The following is a 24,802-nucleotide window of genomic DNA, read 5'->3' on the forward strand; positions in this document are numbered from 1 at the left end:
TCAGCTGGTTCCCACTCTGCCCGACAGGAATGGCTCAGGGTCCAGCAGGGCTCTTCACAAATCCCTCAGTAGTGCTCAGAACCTCGCCCACACCAGAACTGCTCCACGTTTAAATGCTTTGCCAATGCAGGTTCCAGGTAACATTTCCTTTCACAAATGGCTTCTACAGATAAGGAAAAGTTAAAAACTCACTGAACTAGTCCAAGCTCCTCCCCCCTGCAGTTACATTTTTATAAGTAACAAAACCATCTTTTAGATTTCCCAACTTGCTTGCAAATAAAACACGGCCATCAATGCACAGAGCACACCCCCATCGAAAAATGCAACTCATGCTGGAGGTTAAAGCAAACAGCAAGATGGACTTCCACAGAACAAGGATGGCTGACTCACTCCGTGCTAGCTAACAAGGAATCGACATCGCGACTGGAACAAACTGCATCTAGGTCCACTGGAGGGCTCCTGGGCAGAGCTGGAGGTCCCAGTGAAGCAGCAGGAAGAGCTTCAGAACTCAGAATTTAACCCCTGGGACTCTAGTTAAGGATCAGCAGCTATGGAGCCATAATGAGAAATGCTCAAAACACGGTATGTGGGTTGGAAAAGACACAATCCCAGCAGCACCTCCCTGGTTACCCATTTGGGGATCACGCCCTTCACCAGCAGTGCACTGCTTCACCCCAAGAAGGACTCCCAGCACCAGGCACCCGGCTAGGCTCACTGCTGAAACCACCATCCTTTTAACTGTGTCCTGAGACACAGTGAAAATTCAGCAAATATGGTGGCCTCTTTAGAAAATGGAGTGAAAACGCGCTTCCACATGAAAAAGCAAGGGAGGAAACTTTTCCCCTAAAGCAATACAATAAAATAACAAAGTGAGTCCTGACTGTGCAAGAAAATCCTATTAGAGATGTACAGGTGGGGAACTAGTATGAGCCCACTTGGTTTTAAGTAAAAGCACACCATCCCATCACAGCAGTTGGGGGGGCGGGGGCTCTAAAGCATTCCTGTGGTGAGATGGGTTAAGGGAAGGCACAGGTGGTTCTGAACCTGTGCAAACTCCCGGGAGAACCAGAACTCGGGTTTACACTCACTCAGCCTTGGTCCAAGAACTGGAGTGCTGGTCGCAAAGCAACTAATGGCTAAATAGTGAAGATAACAGCAGTCGAGGAATACGATGCTTTAAAAAACAATTTGTAAGGAAATAAGAATACAAAGAAGCCACATTTACACTGTACAAATGCAGATTTATTTTTCTTCCCTTCAACCAAAGTATGAAAACAGTTGTAAATTGTTAGGAAACCAGCTTATATACAAAGCACTTCTGCAATTATGCTTTTCTTCAAAAAACAACTTATAAAAAATAATAAACATTTAAAAATTCAAGTCCTTTAAGCAGTTTATACTTCCGAATGTTAAAACTCCATGTGTTTCCTAAAATATAGTACAATCAAAAAAAAACAAACACATAAAGTGACACTGATTTGAATTCCACAGGATCCCTGACAATTAAAAATATGTTCTTCCCTATAAAGTAAATTTGTTCTTCACAGGCAAAACAGTAAAGTGTGTTTCTCTGATTAATTCATTGAGATTTATTGTACTCTCCAGCTAACGTTGACAGAAGACCAATGGTAATTTATAGTTTCTTCAAATAAGTTAACAAAACACATCCAAAATGTTAATCACCACATGCATGATTCTGGGAGAGTGACAATATCTATATATACGCCCTTCCAAAAAAAAAAGACATTTCACCAATTAACAAGAGCCAATGTGGCCCATGATTCCCTGGGGCAAGTCTTCTTCAAGAAGAGATGGCAGTTTTCCCTTGGTCCTGCTAAGGCTATTTCTGAGTGGGTTTTATCCCCCCCAGGAAGTAAATGACCCCAGGGTAAAAGTCAACAAATGTAGTGTTGGGCCTGGTGATTTTGGAAAGTTGATGAAAATTGCAGCAACTCTGACAATTGACCCAGTTAAATTTGCCCAGTAAGGTGAAAAGATCACCTCTGAGTGTACATACAAACATGATGGGAGACAATTACATTCATTTCTAATCACTCTAGGGCTAGATAACATGATTGGTCTAAGGGTTTAACAGGCCACTAGCCAGATAGGTTAGTAATGTGAGAAACAGAAATCATATCCCACATAAAAAGATATATTGTAGCCAGAGGCATGTGTGTCTGTCTGTGTGGGAGCTAAAAGAGTAGGAACCTCTCTTCATTAATGTCAATACAATAAAAGCTAAACTAAATGGGTGCAAGTTTAACTACACCACCATTTAATTGCTAAAAATGTTTCAAACACTTGTTAGGAATTTCATAGTCCACAGACTCCAAAAAGAAAATTACCACATTTCTCACCTGAGTTGAGTCATTTTTAAGCACCCCTTGTAATTATACCTGTTTGGATGGGGTAGCAGGGTGGGACGGTGTGAGGAGGAGGTGCAAACAAATTTAAAAAAAAATCTCTTGATATAATAGGGGCGTTTTCTTCCTCAAGTTTTCCAAATAGTTTACATTCTCTTTGCCCCTGGATAGTATGAGCTATAGAGTGGCTGACTATAAAAAAGTTCCTTCCACAGACCCGTGAAGTTCAAGGTCTCCTCAAGTCTTTAACCAATTATCAGTGGAAATGGTGTTGTGCAGATACAAGTTCCTGAGGCTTCCTTTTTCAGTTCATCCTCCACATTTCACATGTCCTGTAAGAAACCTAACAAAACAGAGAATCAAACAAATTCAGGGACTCATTGTTGGGGATAAAAGGGGCATGCTTTGAAATAAAATCACTTGTCCATTTCAAAAAGAAAGTCCTGGAAGTTGCTGAGTTTTCCTGAACTTCAGAGAAGCCATTCCAATTTAAAGGCTATTGTTAGAAGACACTAAAACGTGCAGCCAATCAACTGGGTATTTTGACTATAAAAGGGTATAAAATACTGGTAAATTGGGGGGAGGGGTGGCTTGTTTGTCTTTAACACATAGATTTTTTTTTTTCCTATTTAATGAAGGGCTTGGACTAATAAGTTTTATGATCGCTTTACTCCTAAAATATGTCACAAACCCTTTTCTATTTCTAATGTATCAGCAAGTTAAGTGTCAGTGAGGTCAGGGGCAGATAAAAACAAACAAAATAATTCATTACCAAGGGTTTGAGAGAGATTTTTCTGAGCCTTCCTTTGACGGAAGACACTGTGATTCTTTGGTTATCACAGCGCAGTGACCGCTGTTGTCAACTGGCAGAAGCACCTACATGCAAATAAGCAGATTTCCACACATGCACCTCAGTCATGTACGTAACTTCAACATATCCAAGAATAAGAATGAAAAATTGTATATTGAAACCAGCTATTCTATTTGCTTGAGGCTTCTGCATCCAATGTCTACAGGATGAGTTCAGAAACCTAGTCCACCGTGTCTGAAAGCATCCTGCTAGATAACCAAATGTTTTTACTTTTCATATAAACTTCTGGGGCTTTTACACACTTTTACATCCTTTTTGGAATAAAAAGTCCAAATAGCACTCCAAACAAAAACCTCTCTCGTTATTATTGAGGGTTCCGAGATGCAACACTGCATTTGCTAACGACAGTAACGGATATATAATAATCAAAGTTTTGAATTGGTTTGACCTTGGGTATAACAATGTGCTAAATCAAACCACAAAAGAAGTGCTTAAAAACAAAGGAAGGAACCCTGTGGTTTTCTGGATTGAGACTAGAAACACTCCCTTTAGCCTCTCTGGGATCCGCTTTTTCCCTTCCCCTCTTTGCTGCTTGAGGTTCACTGGTGCCACCTAGTGGCCTCTCCGAGCACTGCTTCACTATCACAGAAGGCCCAGCAGGCTCACTGCTACCACCGTTTCTCCGAAAGTAAGACCTAGCTGGACCATCAGCTCTAATGCATCTTTTGGAGCAAAAATTAATATAAGACCCTGTCTTATTTTACTATTTCACTATAAGACTGGGTATAATATAATATAAGACCCAGTCATATTAATTTTTGCTCCAAAAGATGCATTAGAGCTTATGGTCCAGCTAGGTCTTACTTTCGGGGAAACACGGCAGTTGTCTCAAGTACCACGACATTCATATCTGAGCCTTACTACCTGCCTGAAGCTTTACATGCTCTTTACGTTCTCACAAGAGACCCAGGACATAGAAGGTTTTGCATCCATCTGACAGATGGGAACAGAGAGGCTTAAAGTTAGGTTAAGAATTTGCTTAGTCACAAAACTAGCCAACACTTGAGCAGGGATCTGAACCCTTCCTCTGACCCCACGCACAAATCATCATTACTTAGCTTACGGCAGTTCACGTACTTACTGCTACATCTGCGTAATTATCTAAACGCAAGCAACACAATCTATAGACATTTGCTATTCACCAAGATACAGCTTGATTCCAAGTAAATGACGAAGACAATTTCCTGCTCACCTTCCAGCACAGCTTGGATTTCAGCGGAGACGCTTTTCAGGCAGTTATACAGATTCTGGACTGTGGCATTACTCTGCTGCTTTTCTTGCCACTTCTTCAGCATCCTAAACTTACAGGCTGTATCAGTTTCCTTCTTCTCCCGGATAGTATCAATATCGGTAATATCCAACTCCAGGTTGACAAGGGCAACTTTTACCCACTCCTTCCCCAACTTCTCAGCAAGGGTAATCAACTGAGTGTCTGTTAAAGGGGTCTTCGCTCCATCTAAAAGCAAATGAGGAATTCAGTAGCTCTTCTCAACACTTCAGTCATTAATAAGCAACTTACAATGAAAGTGGATTCTGCTTCTATTAAAAAGGATACTATGATTTGTGTAACTGTTACTACTTTTAAAATATATTTAATGCCAAAAAAATCCCTGCTTTCCAAAACATCTTAAGGACTAGGGGGGAACTATTTCATATAATTAACATTAAACTGGGGTATAATGTTCACAACGATAATTCAGGGATGAGACAAAGCAGCACAGATTAGATTGGAATTAAAAAATTCAGACACCAAAAAGTAATTTATGTGGCTCAAAAGACAAAATGCATAGCTTTGCCCTTGCCCACCTCTGAGTCTCTATCTAAATGTTAGCACCGCAAAAGGGGGCAGCAGGAGATCTGAATTGCAGTCTTCATTATGCCATCTCCTGGCTTTAGAGGAAAAGCACATTCCACAGAAAAGTCAGGTATCTATAATACCTGTTGACCTCTAAGAAAGTGTCATAATCTTGGAAGGGCATATATTTTCCAACGCAAACAACTGGCCCCATAAAAAAATTAGCCCTATCATTAAACTAGATTTTCAACAATCACTTTTATTAGCTGGTTGTGCTCTGGTGTGGGCTCGCTCTCTGGCTGCAGTTTCTTCAGGTAAAGATCCTCAGGGCATTACAAATACTGGAGGGGACAACAGAAGGGAATGAGAGGTAAGAAGGCTTCCTGCCCCCTCTCCAGGACTGCAGCACCTCTGCTCATCCAAAGCCAACAATGTATTAATGTGGATCTAACGTGTATTCGGACCCTTCCCCACCTTGGTTTCCTCTCCAACTTTCTAGCCTCAAGAATGGGTTCTGGAAGACGGCCTGCGCCATCTAGTGGTTTCCTGATACATGGCCAATCTCTCCTTGCTCTCAAAACCAACTGTCAAGGAAAACCGTGCAGGGAACCTATTAAAAATGCAAGTTCTCAAGACTATCCCAAAACCCACTGGATCAGTCTCTGTGCTGAAATTTTAACAAGATCTCAAAGTGATTCTGTTCAAGTTGAGCACTGACCATATTTTGAAAAGCAACAGAGTGATATACCGAGTCTGAAACTACAAGGCTAGTGACTGGCTATCTCAAAGAATGCTGTGGAAATACCTAAACAAAAATAAATCTGTATTAATTTGTTTCTTGTGAACCCATATTGTCAACTCCAAAAAGACTGGAAATCCTTAATCTTTCTAAGTGTGTTTGATAATTTTAATTCTATTTCTAGCTACTTGGTATTGGCGCTAATTTTCGCCAAATATTGGCTAATTTTAAGTAGCCAAATAATTGCATGAAATAAGAAAAACTTGTTCTATACATCAATTTAATATAAAATTGTGTCCCATTCAGTTACAAGATGAGTAAGTTCTTAGGATCTAATGTACAGCATGGTGATTACAGCTAATAATACTGTATCATATACTTAAAATTTGCTGAGAGTAGATCTTAAGTGTTCTCATCACCAAAAAAAAAATAGTAACTATGTGAGGTGATAGACATGTTAATTAACTTGATTAGTATTTACAATTTCACAATGTATATGTATATCAAATCATCATGGTGTACTTTAAGTATATACAATTTCATCTGTCAATTGTATCTCAATAGAACTAGAAAAAATTGTATCCCAATTTAGTTACGTCTAAAAAATAATTCCAGAGCCTCATTTATTTTGTTGACTTAATAATAAACATTTCTGTAGTGATATACAGTAAAATCACACGTCATCCTCAAAGCCTCCTGCTCTACGAAGTGAAGAATATCTTATTTCACTTTAAAGAGTTTATATGCTTTCAGAGATTCATACCTTCTTACAATAATAGTAAAATAAAAGGTATTCTGATGAAAAGGTTAATTTGGAGACTTACATGAGATCCCTAAAAGCTTGAGACCTTGTCTCATATAATTTGTGTCTGGATTTTTAAACTTATATTTGTGAATTCTTGCTGGACTTGCATTTTCTTTTTTTAAAACTTTTATTTATTTAAATGTGTTTTTCCAGGACACATCAGCTCCAAGTCAAGTAGTTGTTTCAATCTAGTTGTGGAGGGCACAGCTCACAGTGGCCCATGTGGGGATCGAACAGGCAACCTTGTTGTTAAGAGCACTGCGCTCTAACCAACTGAACTAACCGGCCGCCCTTGGACTTGCATTTTGAGCTACACACTCCATCTTCTGGCTCCTTAGAGTACTGTACATGTTTTAAATCTCTTACTGTATTTTCACAACTACAGAGCCTTGGTGTCTGCCATTTAATTGAAAGAAACTGAGCTCTGCCTCTAATACCTGAGCTGGAGGTGCCCCACCTGGATTTAGCTAAGAACTGTGAAGCCAGTGAATGCACCCAGGGGCAGTCACGTGGACACGGACAGTCATTCACTCAGTCAGCGTTCATTATCGGCTACATAAAGGCTCCATGCTCAGTGCTATGGGAAATGTAAAGATGGACCGGTTATGAACCTACCTTTAAGGACTGCAAGGGACCCCCCCACCCCCCCTTCCCTCAATGCTGCTAGGACTGAGTGAAGTGTTGGAGTGGGGAATCAAGCTGGAAAAGTAGGCCTGGGCAGGCCAAGGAAGACCCTTACGCATGCCTGAGGAGCCTAGAGCACAGGGAGGAGGTACGTGGGAGGGCAGCACAACTCGGATGTGGTTCTAGAAAGACAGACCAAAGAGCACGTGTGCTGGATGAACGTCAACGGGGAGACCAGGGAAAATGATTTGCAGCCACTGATGACACTGTTACACACCTGAGGTGTCCACGGTGTCCACCTTCATTCTTTTATCACAGACCTCCTCAGCAGGTAGGGTGCTGCTCAGTTTCCGTCGCCTCTTACCTTAAATAAATCAACCAAATCAACAAATTTACTTTATGTTTATTGTTTTCTGGTCTCCACTATTTATCTTTATTGTTATGTTTTTATTAATCCATCATGTTTATTACTTTCTAGTGACCTTCAGTCTGGATTTCCTTTTTAAATCACCATTCAGGTAGAAACACACTGAAAATGGGATTCTAAGGTGGTTCGGCAGATTAAGAGCGTGACAGAGCACTTACCAGATTCTTAACGAGACAACCTTTGCGCAGCAACGTAGAAATCACAGCGGAGGGAAGGAATACAAGAGTGGGTTAAAATTCGTTTCTTGTCTAGTTACGAGCACTTACCACTTGTGCTGCTTTTTGAAATGTTCCGAGTTTGGTCCTGCTGAACCCAGTCACCTGTTCAAGTACAATGAGCATCAGTTAGAAAAAGTGGCATGAAATTGAATTCAAGAAATCAGTGTGTGAAAAGTGTGCGAAGCTCTAGAGTCTTCGCCACCTCTCGGAAGTGCAAATACGAGTTTGGGGATTAACTTTAGGTAGGTAGGTACATGCACGAGGGAGACGTTTTGAGATAAATAACAATTACTCCTTCCAACAGGTCTTGTCAGGGAAGTGTTTCCCAAACACAAGTCCTCTGCACATCACTGTCATGACTTGTCACAACTGTATACCAGGTGAAATGTTCTTTACTTAGTATTTCTTTAAATCTATAGCTACTACACAGAGAACAACACTGGCGTCAATCGCCATATGGACAAGGGAGACATAAAAGTAAGCACCTTTTTATTTTAAATATATTTATATGTACTCCACCCAAAACAGCCTCATATGTTTTCATTCCGTACTTGGGAAAACATTGTGCTTGAGGTTCTTTCTGGACACGTCATTGTGATTCAACACGACCTTCCTTCCTCGTGTGAAATTTAGCCCCGGCTCTAGGAGGCGCCTACGTCTCACACAGGTCTTCTCTAAGTCCCTTTCGTGAAGGTCCCTTAAGGGTGATGACTAATCTCACGGAACCATTAGCTTAGGCCAAAAATAAATACATAAATAAATATGGAGACCAGAAACATCTTACAATGCAGAGTACTAGTAAAGAAGTTGTTAAAAAAAAATCAAACATAGTAAGAAGTCTTATGAAGTGGTCTTTAAAACTGCCAAGAGACTTGTTTTTAGTCCAGAAGAACATCCATTAGGCAGTTGCTACATGTTAAATACCTCTATTACCAGAGCCTTCGTGGTGACTGAAAAGGAACATCTTTCAGGTTCATTTTATTTGAACACATTAATGAATACCAAGAAAAACAACACAATCCACAACACAGAGGCCCAGCTAGATTCTTTACAGGTAAATAATTTTAGCTTGGATAAAAGGGCTTGTTTCAAACGGGCTAATTTTAAGGGTGTAATATTGGGAATAGGAACCAATCATATCGAAAAGGCTCATGCTTAAACTAGGACTGAGAATTCCGAAATAATTAGATCAGGTTTTGTTTCCAGAGTATACAGACATGACAGGAAAACCAGACTCCACACATAACCCAATGGATACAAAAGAAACGAGCTGAAAAAGCATTCAAATGTTGTTCAGATGATAAAGAGATTTTCAGAGCACGTAACAAATCCTCCATGTTACGGCATTTGTACAGCAAAATAAAAATTCTGGAGGACAAAAGGAATGAAAGAGTGGGTTACAACTCCTTCAGCGTCCAGTTACTGGCACCTACCACTTGTGCTGCTTTTCGGAATCATACTGTAGTCAACACTGCACTATGTGTGACACTGGGAACGAGTTAAGGTAGCATAACCCAAAATGCAACTGATGCAAAAATAATTTCTACTACAAACATGTGGCACTGGCAGGAGCGACCTCAATGCCATTTGCAGATGAGGATACTGCAGCCACACGCGGGTGAGAGACTGGTCCCCACTCCCACATGGAGCTGGTTAATTCCAGGGCTGGAACTAGGGTCCATATGACCTCACTCCCAACCCGATGCTTCTGTCTCCCTTCTGGCTCCCAAATGTGATCACTGTACACATGTCTGTTATTCGATAAACTTCCTTCAAGTAGAATTGGAGGTCAAGCTCAGATCTGCCTGAGGAACAGGATGGGGGCACCTACCTGGTGTCCCCTGAGACTCCCCTCTCCACAGGGGGGCCCCTCCTACCTCACTAAGAGCAGGAGAGGATGTTAAAGAGGGGCTTGTGAGAGGGCTTCCCAGCACCAAAATGCTAAACAGGGAGACTGCAGTACCACTGTAATCAGAGACAGTGGGAGCTACCAGCTGAAGACCCAAGAGGCAGAATCAGGCAAATGAGACATGTAATCAGCCAAAATACACATCTAAATCCAGGTCACGGAAGAGATTTTGTCACAATACCCCTAATTCACATGAAAATATCTGAGCTCCAAACCTCAGAATGGTAAGGGGGAAAACACAATTCTACTGGCCAGACCCACCGTGTGAAACCTGCCTACACGCCTGAACCACCCACTGACCTCCAGCGATCTGCATGTGGGTAACTGAGCACCAGAGCTGGCACTTCTGCTCTAGGAGCTGGGGCCTCTGTTTCCCTTCATCAGATTTTAAATATTATGATGACAGGACAGACCATTACTTTATTTGCTTTCCTTCCCCACCGCCCCACAAACCAGTTTTCATCCAAGAAACAAAACACTTACATTCTCTCAGTTTCGCTTTCCATACAATTTCATCGGAATCCATTTCAACCAACAGTAATTTAAACTCCACTGGTTGCTCTAAATACACTTCAATATAACTTTTCAATTTTAAAAGTGAACCATCCACAAATTCAATTTCCTTAAAAAAAAAAAAGTGATTTTTTTTTTTAAATGGAAAAGTTTTGCATTGACAACATAAATATCAAATAAAGAGTGATGACAATTAGGAGGGTTAGTGCTCACTCGAATGCTCACTGACCTTTTGACCATGGAAATCTCATTCCTTAATCACACACCCTCTTATCCTCTTGCTTCTGGCCCCTCCTACTCCAACCTCCTTTTATGCTTCATTGAGGCTTCCAGTCCCTTGGCCCCATTTTCCTATAGCTTAACTTTCTAGCCCTTTCCTGTTTCAATGTTTCGTATTCCCAAATGAGAATGTGTGCTCACCCTTTCCTAAGTGTTTGTACACTTCCTCACCATCTTGTGCTTAGATCATTCGACAATCTGGAACAGATTCAACAACATTTATAGAAGAAAGCTGGGTGTTTTATGCACTCATTGAACGTGGAGCCACCTTCCCCCAACAAATCTTTTGTTTTGTTTTGTTTTTGGCTATTTTATGGATAAAGAATCTCAGAGAAGAGAATTAACTTGCCCAAGTCCACATCTACGAAGTGGTAGAACTGATTGTGGACCCACACCTTCCGACTCCAGAGTGTGAGCTCTGAACCACTACACACACTGCCTCCTGCCTTCCACCTCCTCTGCCCCTCTCCTGACTGGCTACCAAACCTGAAGGGAGAAACGCATTTTTAAAAAACACAGGCATACCTCAGTTTATTGTACTTTGCTTTACTGTGCTACATGGATCTTACCGTTTTTCTAAGTTGAGGTTTGTGGCAATCCTACATGAAGTCTATTAGCACCACTTTTCTAGTGGCATTTGCTCATTTCACATCTCTGTCACATCTTGGTAATTCTCTCAATATTTCAGACTTTTTCATTATTATATTTGTAATGATGATCTGTGATCAGCGATCTTTAATGTTACTTTTGTAATTGTCTTGGGGCGTCAGGAACCACACCCATATAAGAGCTTAATCGATAAACGTTGTGTGTGTTCTGACTGCTCCACAGACTGACCGTTCATTCCCTCCTCTCCCTTCCCCTGTTCAGGCCTCCTGATTCCCTGAGACACAACAATGTTAAAATCAGGCCAATCAATGGCTTCCGTGAGTTCAAGTGAAAAGAACAGTCATACATCTCCCACTTTAAATCACAAGCTAGAACTCATTAAGCTTAGTGAGGAAGGAGTGCCAAATGCCGAGACAGACCAAAAGCTAGGCCTCTAACGCCAAACAGTTAGCCTAATCCAAAGCAAGTCCCTAACTCTCTTCAATTCTATGAGCCTGAGAGAGGTGAGGAAGCTGCAGAAGGAAAGTCTGAAGCTAGCAGGGGTTTAAAGAAAGAAGCCGTCTCCATAATATAAATGTGCAAGGTGAAGCAGCAAGTGCTGCTGTAGAAGCTGCAGCAAGGTATCCAGAAGATTCAGCTAAATGATAAATGAAGGTGGCTGCCCTAAACAACAGATTTTCAGTATAGATGAAACAAGCTTATACTGGAAGGTGCCATCTAGGACTTTCATGGCTAGAGAGGAGAAGTTAATGCCTGGTTTCAAAGCTTCAAAGGATAGGCTGACTCTCTTGTTAGGGACTAATGCAGCTGATGATTTTAAGTTGAAGCCAAAGCTCTTTTACCACCTTCTGAAAATCCTAAAGCCATTAAGAATCATGCTAAATCTACTCTGACTATGCTCTAGGAACAATAAAGCTATATGACAGCACACATGGCTTACTGAATATTTCAAGTCCACTGTTGAGACCTACTGCTCAGCAAAAAGATGCCTTTCAAGATACTACTGCTCTCTTACAACGCACCTGGTCACCCAAGGGCTCTGATGGAGATGTACAACGAGATTAATGTTTCCGTGCCTGCTAAGACAACATCCTTTTTGCAGCCCATGGATCAAGGACTAATTTAAACTTTTCAAGTCTTATTATTTAAAAGACACATTTCCTAAGGCTATAGCTGCCATAGATAGTGGTTCCTCTGATGGCTCTGGGCAAAGCCCATTGAAAACATTCTGGAAAGGATTCACCATTCTAAACGCCATTAAGAACATTTGTGATTCATGGGAAGAGGTCAAATATCAACATTAATAGGAGTTTGGAAGAAATTGATTCTTCCAACCCTGAAAGTCATGGGTGACTCTGAGGTGTGCAAGACTTCAGTGCAGGAAGTAACTGGAGAAGTGGGGGAAACAGCAAGAGAACTAGCACCGAAAGTAGGGCCTAAAGATGTGACTGAATTGCTACAATCTCAGGATAAAACTTTAACAGATGAGGAGTTGCTCCTTATGGATGAGCAAAAAAAGTGGTTTCTTGAGATGGAATCCACTGGTGAAGATGCTGTGAAGATTGTTCAAATGACAAAAAAGGGATTTAGGATATTACATAAGCTTAGTTGATAAAGCAGTGCCAGGGTTTGAGAGGACTGTCTCCAATTTTGAAGAAGTTCCACTGTGGGTAAAATGCTACCAAACAGCCCTGCATGCTGCAGAAAAATTGTTTGTAAAAGGAAGAGTCCATCCATGTGGCAAATTCCATTGTTGTCTTATTTTAAGAAATTGCCACAGCCACCGCAGCCTTCAGCAACCACCACCCTAATCAGTCAGCCGCCGTCAACACTGAGGCAAGACCTTCCACCAGCAAAAAGTTGCCCTTCACTGATGGCTCAGATGATGGTTGGCATTTTTTAGCAAGAAAGTATTTTTTAAATACAGTATGCATATTGTTTTTTTGGACATAACGCTACTGCACACTTAACAGGCTACAGTATAGTGTAAACATAACTTTTATATGCGCTGGGAAACCAACCAATTTGTGACTCACTTTATTGTGATATTCACTTTATTGTGGAACAGAACCCGCAACGTCTAGAAGGTCTGCCTGTGTATCTGAACTGCACTGGGCATAGCCATCGTAAATCAATGACCTTAACCAGTCCCTCTCTTTTTCCATTCCAAACCACTAGCATTATCCTCTCAACCTTCAAAGAGTCACCAGGGCCTATAAAGCCTAGACAACATCTACCCTGGCCCCACTTTCCCCAAAGCCCTCCACTTTCCAGTTTCCCAGAAGCCATCTCAGGGCCTTCAGCCCAGCTACACATTCCCAAGACCTCACTTAGGCCCTGCAGTTCCTTCTTCCAGGAGAGGTCATCTCTTCCAGTGAAGAGATTCTCTCACCCTTCACACCCAAAACAAATGTCACCACACGGAAAGCCTCCCTGAAAACCCACTGCACTTTGTACCCACCCCGATGGAAATACCACATTATATTAAAACTATTTCTTTACAGGACTATAATATTTCTCCCTTTATGCTGGCATCTTTGGAGGGAAAAGATCGAGACTTACTTATTTTTCAATTCTTAGGATAATATCCCAGGCTGACTTGTAATAGGCACTATTTATTGGTAAATGTCAGTTAAACAAATCATTAATGGTATAAAACCAGTAAGAACACCTTAGATTTACATAGTTTTACAAACTTCAGAGCACCCCCAAACCATTACCTCATATGATCCTTAGAGCAATGCTGGGAGATTATTCCCATTTTAAAGGCCCCAAATTTGGTTAAGAGAGAGCACACAATTAGACTATTCAAAGTCCTCTAGCCACCAACATCTTTATATGAAAGAATTCTTGCAACCATCTCGGTCTCTTCCTGGGCACATTCACCCATTCAGTACGTCCTGTTCCCTCTCCTATTGGCTCTTAACCTTGGCAGCACATTACAGTCACCTTGGAGCTTTAACAAGCCCAATGCCCTGGCCATTCCTGGAACAATTAAGTGAGTATTTCTAGAGGTGGGATCCCTCTAGGTGAGCCACAGACTTCTTTAGAGCACCTCAGGGAATTCCATTATGCAGCAAAGGCCAACAATCACTGTTCTAAGCAAACCCTTCAAATCCATTCCCACCTCCCAGACAAGGCTGCAGTTTGCTTCTTGTGCCTGCTTTGCACATGACTTTCCTCAGCTGCATTGTTGTTAAGGCTCAAATGATACTGGGTTTGACGAAACTCTTTGAAAGGGAACAGGTCAGTCTGCGTGCAAAAATTAAGGCTAATCAACCAGATCGCTTGTACATAGGGCACTAAGACCCTAATAATATAATAAAATAATGCAACATGGACCACTACAATTAGCTCTCTCTTGCTCCACAGTTTAATATAATGGAATGAAAACATGTTTTCAACTTTTCATATGCAATAAAAAACAAACAGAATGAGGTATACAAAAGGAATTTCCACACAGATGTCTGGATAAGCTATGGTACACGTTCAGAGCACATAACGAAAATAAGTTTTAAAAATAATTTAGTCATTTCCGAGAAACCAAAATCACTTATGAACGCCATGGTGTGTACAGTGAATAGTTTAAATCTAAATGAGAGTATGTTCCCATTACTATTTTTCAAATGCCTTCCAGTAAGAAAAGCTGAATATCCCTTGCTAGCAATTCCTTTCCATTAACCTTTAATGCTCTGTGACTTAAAATTAAACTTAAGTTTTTTATTCCTTTGAAGCTAACACTGTTTGAAGAATTTAATAAAATATTCAAGAACGTTTCAAACCTTTCATAAAGGAATGTGATTAGCTAGTCTATTTTTGCAATGGTCGCAGATAATTCTGAAATTCAATAAGCTACAAGATTGGCAAAGCAGCTGTTTTTTTAATAAATAGGAAATGAAAAAAATGAGAACAAAATGCATTAGTTTTAAACTTTCAAAATACCATGTATTTAAGAACTATACATCCCTGCTCCTACTCCAAGTTGATTTTTAAAATCTATACCTCTGGGGTAATATCAGCTTCTGGTTGACTGATCAGTTTGTATCTCTTCCCATTCTGCAGCAACTTCTGGCAAACAGGAGGCTTGTCGATTTTCATGAATTTCTTAGAGGAGTGCTTTACAGACTTGGAAATATCCTAAGGATGGAAACAGGTTTTGGTTTTGAAATTCATCAGGAACAACTGTAAGAACTGTAAGCATCCAAGCGGTGCAGTGCCGGCCTGCATCGTCTGCGTTCCCTCCTACAAACTGACAGCAATGGAGCAACTGTCACCGTCCTCTCTAAAGAAACGCCACAGAAGCTGCAGTGCCTTCCATCTGCACTGCAGCCTCCTACATCTCCAAACGTCTTTCTGCAGAAGCTCTACAGCCAAAAGCAACACATACGACCTGGGTGGCACCAACAGTTTCCTCCTGAAGGACTTGAGAAAATTAAAGGAGCACCAGCATTGTACATTTACACTAATTACAGGCCCGTCCTGGGAACAGAAAGCAACTATTTTACCAGACTTAGTTCCAGTTGACTCAGTGTTTGTTTCTACCCAGCACTTTATATATGTTTCCATCCTTATTTTCACACGTTTCCATAGCCTTAGAGGGGACATTGATTTTATATGCATCGTGTGTATGCCCCAAAGAGGTTAAAGTAACCTTTGACCCTCGTTCTCTTGGTAAAGCAGTTACACAGCTGACATACAATTTAGGTTTCCTGAAGGCAAAGTTCAAGGAAATGTTTTCCTGTATGGGGAAAAAAAATCAATCCAAGAAGAAGAGTGTAAGCATAAAACACCCACCAGGAAGGACTTCCTGCCTGAGCCAGGCATGCTCCCTATTGTCTAGTGACATTCTCCTCTACCTCTGCGGATACCATCAGCTCCTTAGCCCAGCTTCCCAGCAAGCACGGATAATGCCCTCTTAACTAACTGAATTTACTTTTAAAAAATAAAAAGTTCAAAATATACATACATATAAAGTTCACTAAATAACAGAGTACTTATTCCAAAGCTATGCTAATTATATTTTATTTTTATTTTTATTTTATTTTTTATTTTATTAAATTTATTGGGGTGACAATGGTTAGTAAAATTACACAGATTTCAGGTGTACAATTCTGTATTACATCATCTATAAATCCCATTGTGTGTTCATCACCCAGAGTCAGTTCTCCTTCCATCACCATATATTTGATCCCCCTTACCTTCATCTCCCACCCCCCACCCCCCACCCCCCACTAATTATATTTTAAATGGGATTGTTTTTATACCATTTGAAGACTAGCTTCCCAAGTTGAACATAATAACTTTAATGAGATTACAGGAAGTATATTTCACCTTCTTAGGAAGAAACTAAAAGCCTATCAGTTAATAAAGTTTTTAAGCTTTCATAATATATGTTGCTAATTATAATCACTATAACTTATTTTTAAAGACAAGTAAACAAACATGACAACCTAATACACTGTGAGTAGTTTGATGTAAATTCCGTAACTCAAATTATAACTCATCAATTTTTACACTTTATTATAAATCTAATGCTTGTATTTTTAACTTACGTCAAACTCTGATCTCAAATCTCAAAGCATAGTTTTGAGTCACTGTTTTCTCTCTCTACTTTGTTCATTTCAGTTCTCTAACCACCTCTCAGCCATTACAACTATACTGACAAAGGCGAAAGGTACGAAAGGAGGTTCAATTACAACTATTCTAATTTACACAGGAGTTCAGAAAATGGGCTAAACATCACAGCCTTACTCTACATTCTGGAAAACTGAACCATGATGAACATCCAAACCCCACGAAGAATATCCAAATCCCCCTCTCCTTCCCTCAAGTACAATAGGTGAATCATGAAGATTTGCTGCTACAAAACACAGAAGGCTGAACGCATGAACCACAGGTCTATTTTTATCCGAAACATTGTTCTGAATGAAATGAGTTAACCTGGGAGGCCCATCTTATCTGAGGAGCTTCAGGCCAAGGAGAAATCTCAAGTCGGTCACCCTACAATTGACCCAAAGACCTCAAACGTCTCCCCAGTGTTTTCTAGAGCAAGTGTTTCTCACACTCTAAAGTGTGGACGGCTCCCCTGGGAATCCTGTCGAGTGCACGCTCTGATCCTACAGATCGGGAGTAGGACTGAGGTTGGGCTAAAATTGTAAGAAGCTCCCCACTGATGCCGATGGTCCTGGTCCCCGGACCACACTTTGAGTAGCAATGCAGCAGAAGACAGCTGGCCTCGGCTGTCCATGAGGCAACCATCTCCAGGCCAGGTCTGCTTGCCTGGGCCACCCTCATCCCTGGAGAGCTATTTCCCATCTGTTGTCTTCTCGATGCTGTTTACATGTATAGACAACCATATTCCATGGATCTGAGGACTCGGCACAGACCTAGACGCTGACCTTATAATCACTGTAGCTAAGCGCCAAGTTAGACCCAGGCTGTGGGGCTATTTAACAGGGACAGGACCTGCACCTAAACATGGTGCAATGTTTGAACACAAAGTAGTCAACATCTACCATTCATTTTTATTGGCTTTACCTTGATGAAGGACTCGTTATTGGTTGCTACGTACACGCGAAAAGACAAGGATGGATTCTGGTCAATGACTTTGTACAGAACCACAGCCCCATGGTGGTATAACGTCTCTTCACTTTGAATAACAGGTCCCACAGGAGAAAGAGAGCTCACGTGCCATTTGACATGGGACGCAGAATGATCCACAGGATATTCTAATGAGGCCCCAGAACGTTTGACATGCAAGACTTTGAATGTCATATTAACGTCATGGTCTGTTAAAACATGAAAGTAAATTAGTGTTCCAGGTGTTGTGTGGGTTACACATATACTCTCATAAACACATGCGCACAACAATTAAAATTTTAGCAAACAAGTACTTACGACCCAAGCAGAGGGAATGTGGCAACTGAATGGAGGTAAGACAGGTTGGGTCACATTTAACATCAAACAAAGGTCCCCCAACAGCCCAGGGCTTAACAACCAGGTCTGCGTATTTGCTCCAGGACAAAATGCAATACTTGATGTCAACTTTTCTGTTAACCTCAAATACCAGACCAGTTTCCGTGCACTCGTAAATTCCCTCCGTGTCCACCTTCAGTCTGCATTGGACAGATAAGAACACCTGTTCAGTCCTAATGTTTGGTTAGGAGGGGACTTCTTAAAATTATTTATGTTTTTAATTTCATTCAAAAACACTAAGGGAACTCTATAGCATTCTGAAGAAGCATTGCCAAAGAAAACATGTTACATAAAAATGTGTGAAATTAGTTATGCTGTTTTGTGTTTCCCCTACTTGGGGTTATTTTTATGCAGAAAATTAAATGACTGATGATATTAAGTCTCCTGTATTCAAAATTACTTACAAAAATTGTCCCCTGGAAAGAAGTCTGGGGGTCACTTTTTCATTGTTTTTCTGGAGAAAAAGTACATAGATAAGTTAAGTAATATAAAAGTGAACATTTTCTTAAATAAAGCAAATTAGAGCATTATATTTTATAATTAAAAGATACTTACATTTTCAGCTTTACAGTGTTCACAGTGAGGTTGAATTTTAATAAATTCTAAATGACAGAAACAAAGTTTTACTTATGTGAATGTCCTTGGCATTTTCAAATAAAATTTATAAAATAAATGTATATGATACACCCAGATTATAAAATTCAAAGGTGTATGCCCCTCAGCAATAATGGTATTTAAAAGAATATTTTGGAAAACGTTTAAATTCATACCTGAATTCAAATGATCTGTGGGCAATTCTTTATCCTCCCATTCTTCACCTGTAAAAGGTATCATCACACATGTACTGACACATGTCAATCACAGGGTAAATCACCTACTACTTAAACACACACCTTCAGCTTCACAATCAACAGGAACTTTAAACATACAGAGGGTGCCAAAAAAATGTATACATATTTTAAGAAAGGAAAACTATTAAAATTGTAATACTCATTATATACCGATAACAAAAGATGAATACAAGTCACGTGTGACTTCTGCAATTACAAGAGGTGCTCAAAGTGGTTATCATCAGGGTCCAGACACTTCTGATTATGGGGAACTACTGCTTGAGCAACATCGACCAAAGTGTCCCCTTGCATACATTTTCTTGGTACCCCTGGTATATTTAAACATCTCCATGAGTCGACTCAATGGCACATGACACATTACCATGTTTGTGAACACCACTGTAAGTCTAATGCATAAAAATAAGTTTGAATGTGACTCAAGTTTCAATGCACCCATCTTGGCACATATGTCTGTATCTGATCTTTTCATACAGCAGCCACCACTCTCATCATCCTTCAACCTGCTCCTCAGGTCCTCTAACAGCACGGGATGAGGAGAATGGTATGAATTAGACAACACAAGAGGGCAAGCACATTGCCTCGCTCTTACCCTGAGTGGCAGCTTCCTCGGTGAAAGACTCTCCTAGCTCCCCATCTGTGGAGACAACAAGGGCTTAGGACACAGGCAACTTCATTAGTTATTCCTCACCTACCATAGGCCAGCGTCAACTGGACAGCTGCAGCCCCCACTGAGGAGTCATTCACGGGGACCAGGAGTCAGGAATTAAGCTGGAGTCATCATCCCCAAGATAACGCTTGGCGGGCATCAGCCCTCCAGGTTATTATAGAGCTAGAGAGAGATTAGCTTGGAAGTAAGAAAAGGGGTAACATCTGACTTTAGGCATAAACTGGAATCTGACTTTAAGTGTAGTCTGTAGGAGTCTCTGATTGAGCAAGCACACTCCTCCCATACGGCTCAAGGCCCAGTGCGGCCCCGCTCCCCAGCTCCTGTCAGCCTGCCCACACTGCTCTCTGATCACTCCTTGCCATGTCTCCACACCAAAGCACACTCCTGACTCAGGGCCTTGGCACATTCGTTCTCCTTGCACCAATAGTCATGTTGCTTCCTCGCTCACAGCCTTGAGGTGCTGTGCTCGAGTGTCGCCTGATCTGAGAGGCTTTCCTGTTGTCTCCCCTGCTTGATGCACACTCTTCTCTCTGCATTTTCCATCAGGGCATGCCCTCCTCCCCCACCTGGCACACTACACAGTGTTTCTGCTTCCTGCCTCTCCCCACTAGAATGCAAGCTTTATGAGGAGTGTATCTCTAGAGTCTGGTATGTGCTCAATGACCAGTTTCTGAATGCCTAGAATTCCGTGATACAAACCCGTACCACGAGAGGCTACAGCAATGAATTTTCCTATTTTCTCCACTAGCTGCTAGTTGCATGAGCTTCGGCTCTCTAGTTATGTTACTAAGTCTCTCCGTGCCTCACTTTCCCCATCTGTTAAATGGGGATTAAAATAATGCCATCCCCACAAAGTTAAGAACATTAATTACAGGTAGGGATTGTACCTGGCACTCACAAGTGCTCAGTGTGTTACCTAACTGTTAGCAACTATTATTTTGCTATGGTGATGGGCAGGAATCATTAAAAAATGCAAGAACTCTAAAGTAGACAACAACTCTGTCCCTTGGGGTCAGACCAAATGTGTCACACACTTGGTTTTACATTTTAAAGGTCTGAACAACCTTTGGGAGGGTCGCCCTGGGGGGAAGAACAGACACCTGTGTAAGGTCCTACGCCATCACCAATGCCAGACGGTGCAGACACTCCCGGCCAGTGCTGCAGCCCTTGCCACACAAGCTGCCTAACCCGTCCAGCTATCAGTGCAGCGTTCAAGGACCAGCTTTGCAAGAGAGAAGCAGCTTCCCAAAATGGTATTTTTAAAAATGAAATGGCAAAAGGAAACGAACTATTCAGAACCCTCGACTCAGAATACTATAGATGAAAAGGTTCTGAAATACTGACCCAAGTCCTGCACCCCACAACCCTCCAATCGTCTTTCCTTAGCCACTGTCCTTTAAAGGACCACTAAATTAGAAATTATTTAATGGCTGCACATCTACACTGTATTGCATCCACATCCCATGTTTTTCTATCTTACTGTTTGCCTTGGGAGCGCAGAGAAAGGGAAAGAGATCAGAGAATCCTAACCAGGTAGCAAATGCAGAGTCTGACAGGTTTTCCCAGCCAAGGCAGAGAGATTGATCCAATTCTCCCCCAACCTGTAAGCCACAGCTTCTCTTCAACCCACAGCGCTGGCCAGCCCACACAGGAGCAAGCTTCCCAGGGGTAGCCCACCTGGTCCTACACCTGACCTGAGAACGGAGGTGAGCGGGAGGGTGCCTGTCCCATCTCTTCCCCCAATGTGGAGGATAACAGGCCTTTCTTTCCACAAGAGTAACCCTAGAGGAAGGTAGGGCCCCTTGGATGGACCTGGGGTTCCAAGGACAAGCATCCTCAGCCTACAGACGATACCAGAGCACTTTCACCACTGAAGGACTACCAATCGAGCCACAGGCCAGAGCCAGCTGCTCTCTGCCCCACGCAGGCCCTGCCTGACTGCACTGACCCCAGCCGCCCACCTAATTCTGAGCCTATCTTGAGCCTCACTGACGCCAAACGCCTTCCACCTGGGTTGCCGGCCATGGTCCAGGCCTGGCTTCTGGACCTGCCTCTGGTCTCAGGTTCCCTATGGCCACTGACCCAGTTAACAGCCAGAGACAACAAAGCCGTGACCCCAACACATAGCTTTCTAATTTCATTTCTACCCTAATCCAATCTGCGGAGGCTGGACTTTAGACCACATTTTGAAGGATGGAATAATCCATCAATGTATAAAGAGGATTGGGAGTAGGAGGGCTAGAACACATTTTTTCCTTATGGGTATCAGAACGGGACATCTACGCCACAAGGTGACACAGAGATCGTCACAGGTTATCAGGACACAACACGACTACAAGAAGCTTACACTTGCCTTCAGAGACTCCCCACTGGGAAACTGCAGAGGGAGTTAGATTAAACACAGAAGGACTTCTGAATGAAGAGACTTCATTTATTTTAAAGGATTACAAAGGAGCCCTCCAACTGCGTTGTATAGTATTCGTGTTCATGGGCAGATCATGTTCTAAGAACTGGGACAAAAATCCGACAGCAAAATAAAATCAGTTAAAATATAAGCTTAGTCACTCACAAAACTTTAGACAAAAACCATGATCCTATATTTAGAATCAATGTCCTTAAAGTGGTTTTCATACCCAAGTTGCTCACAAATAGCCAGAACAGCAACCCAGAAACTCGAAACCACAAATGGTACGACACTTTCCGCAGCAAACAGCTTTCTCTGTGACAATCTGGGGGCAGTGACCACCACGGAAGGAAGCCACCACAGCGGCCGCACTACAGATTAGGGTCGGTCTCTCAATCTTTTTTCCTTAGGGAAAGTGTCAGAGCAGCAGTTCACAGGAGTGTCTGTATCTACGCACGACCGAGAACACGGTCCTTATATTCCAAGTGGAGTGAGCTCCAATTTTCAAAATGCTTAGAAGTGTCCTAATGTGTACCTCAGTTTTTGCACCAAAATGGATTGTGAACAAGCAACTGGCAGCTCAAAAATCCCAAAAGCCATCTTCTTTCTTTCAACAACAAAAGGTAAAATTCAGAGGGAGGATATACTCACTTGTTTTTTCTGGTTTTGGCTCCTCATTATCTGGGAAAAAAAAAAAGAGTCTAAATCAGATTCATATGACAACTAAGAAAAAACAGGCTAATGGGAGAATAGGTAAAATGTTTGCCTTTCACCAATAGCAACCATTTCCTGTCTTTCTTCTTCAGCTCATCCTGTTTTGCCACTTCTCTTGCCAACTAGAAATTATTCCCCATGTTAAGTACTTTTTCAGTACTTTACAAAACCATGCTAGTAATTAACAGGTCCTCAAGCAATATAAGTGACATGTGCAGTACTTTAACATAAAAATAAAGGTTTATATGTTTCACTTATAAATTAAAGAGAAACACATTACTTACCAGAGTCACTTTCAGAACTGCTCTCAGAACTGCTGTCCTCTCCTAAATAAAAACATACACCAGAAATACGTAACGAATAAAATTGAGGAACTATTTTATTTCATTATCCATATTATAAAATGGATCTAAACTCAACTAATTTCTTCTGTTAGTCAATTCTCAAGTCCAACACTAGTGTGGTTCACATACAAGGGGGCTCATTCTTCTTTGGAAATGGATAAAATAAACTTGAGTCATTTCAATATGAGCTCAGATCACACTCTGGCTGCAATAGCCATTTGATATGGGTGTCACCCAAGTCCCACCTGGCCTTGTCCTGCCCCTCTGGCTCCCATCTTGCCCCTGCACTTGTGCTCCAGAAGGTTCCGAGGAACAATGAACAGTTCTGGAGCGTAGGCACCATCTCACTGAAGCACAGGACAAACTTAGTCCATGTTGTTCAAGTACTACTGAAAAGAGTGGTCCCCAAGAATGTTCCCCCCACTTCCTCACTCCCAACTCAGCACTTCCACCACTGCAATCCGGCGTCTGTTCTCACAACTAGTTCGGGATCCTTCCCCTGATGTGCCCCAAAACCTGTTCACCGCCTCCTGCCTGCACAGGCCTCCCCCCACCGTGTTGTCTGTCCTGGTCCCCCTCCTTCCTCTCTGAGTGCCCTCCATTTGCCTCTGGGTTCCTCTCACCAGCCACCCCCTACTACTACCCCCCAGGGCCCACTCCCCACCCTCCTTTCTACCATGAGAGCCCTAGCAGGGCATTTCACCTCCCAAAACTGCGTCCAACCTCCACCTCCAGGGGCACCGTGGGCCTCTCCTGACCGACCACAGAAAAGCCCAGGCGCCCTGCTAGGCCAAGTTCATCCCCTCCACCTCCCCTCCTCCCTCGCTCCTCTTCCTCTTCTCCCTACGTGGCCTCACCCTCCACTCAGGATCAGAAGTCAATGAGTAAATTCATGGAAAGCTACCAGCATTATTCTCCAATCTTCCCTCGCTCGTATAACTTAATGACAACCAGAACCAAGAACTGGCAACAGTTCCATGGAGGAAGGAAAAGGTTTGACAATAATGATGGGAACAATAATAATAGCAGCTAATGGGCTAGTTGAAGCTTTTTTTACAGTATTCACTATGTACCAGGCACTGTACATGTAATTACTCATTTAGATGTATTTACTCATTTATATTTATTTACTTATTTTGCATATATACCTACATATTCTACATATATTTATGAAAGTGCTCTACGTATCATTTATACATTAGTTCTTGTAACTGCTCAATACGGTAAGCTAAGGCCAGTTCATTCACTTAGGCGGACACCACCACCAACACCACCACCTCACCATCCTACCCCAGGAAGTCTGGAGCTAGGATTTCAACGTGGACAGACTGGCCGGCTTGCAACGTTGTCATACTTCCAAGTATGATTATTAGGACTGAAGCAGTTCAACACCCAGGAGATAGATCTGGTTGGGTGTGCAGGCGAGAAGGGGAGTAGGAGGAAGCTCCTGCAGGACAGGACACCTGAATACAGGGGAGGCATCGGTTGTATGTGAACAGGTGCTGAGAAATCAAGGTGATAAGACGTGACGTTGTCCTCCAGGGCTGAAAGCACAGAGCAGCGGTTCTCAACCTTGGCTGCACCGGGAAGCACCAGGGGAACTCTCTCAACACACCATGCCTGGGACTCGGCCCTTCCTTACACGTCCTCATTTAACTGGTCTGGGGTGTGGCCTAAGCAGCAGTATTTTTT

The 24,802-nt window shown here is 42.0% G+C and overlaps 1 protein-coding gene across 1 annotated transcript in view; it reads right to left on the bottom strand.

The window, feature by feature from the left end:
• Window positions 1-1,220: 1,220 nt before the first annotated feature.
• Window positions 1,221-24,802, bottom strand: part of LOC109447523 (uncharacterized) — a 38,720-nt gene continuing 15,138 nt past the window's right edge. The window contains exons 4-17 of the mRNA XM_019731950.2: window positions 23,051-23,092; window positions 22,704-22,733; window positions 19,571-19,615; window positions 18,901-18,948; window positions 18,686-18,732; window positions 18,535-18,584; window positions 18,053-18,270; window positions 17,693-17,943; window positions 15,158-15,292; window positions 10,238-10,376; window positions 7,894-7,947; window positions 7,478-7,564; window positions 4,430-4,693; window positions 1,221-2,709 (exon numbers count right to left, since the gene is read on the bottom strand). Of these exons, the coding sequence (XP_019587509.2) occupies window positions 2,690-2,709; window positions 4,430-4,693; window positions 7,478-7,564; window positions 7,894-7,947; window positions 10,238-10,376; window positions 15,158-15,292; window positions 17,693-17,943; window positions 18,053-18,270; window positions 18,535-18,584; window positions 18,686-18,732; window positions 18,901-18,948; window positions 19,571-19,615; window positions 22,704-22,733; window positions 23,051-23,092 (1,430 nt within the window). The 3' untranslated portion in view covers window positions 1,221-2,689. The remainder of the gene's footprint in view (window positions 2,710-4,429; window positions 4,694-7,477; window positions 7,565-7,893; window positions 7,948-10,237; window positions 10,377-15,157; window positions 15,293-17,692; window positions 17,944-18,052; window positions 18,271-18,534; window positions 18,585-18,685; window positions 18,733-18,900; window positions 18,949-19,570; window positions 19,616-22,703; window positions 22,734-23,050; window positions 23,093-24,802) is intronic.

The sequence above is a fragment of the Rhinolophus sinicus genome, linkage group LG01, assembly GCF_036562045.2.
Source record: "Rhinolophus sinicus isolate RSC01 linkage group LG01, ASM3656204v1, whole genome shotgun sequence".
Taxonomy (NCBI): Eukaryota; Metazoa; Chordata; class Mammalia; order Chiroptera; family Rhinolophidae; genus Rhinolophus; species Rhinolophus sinicus.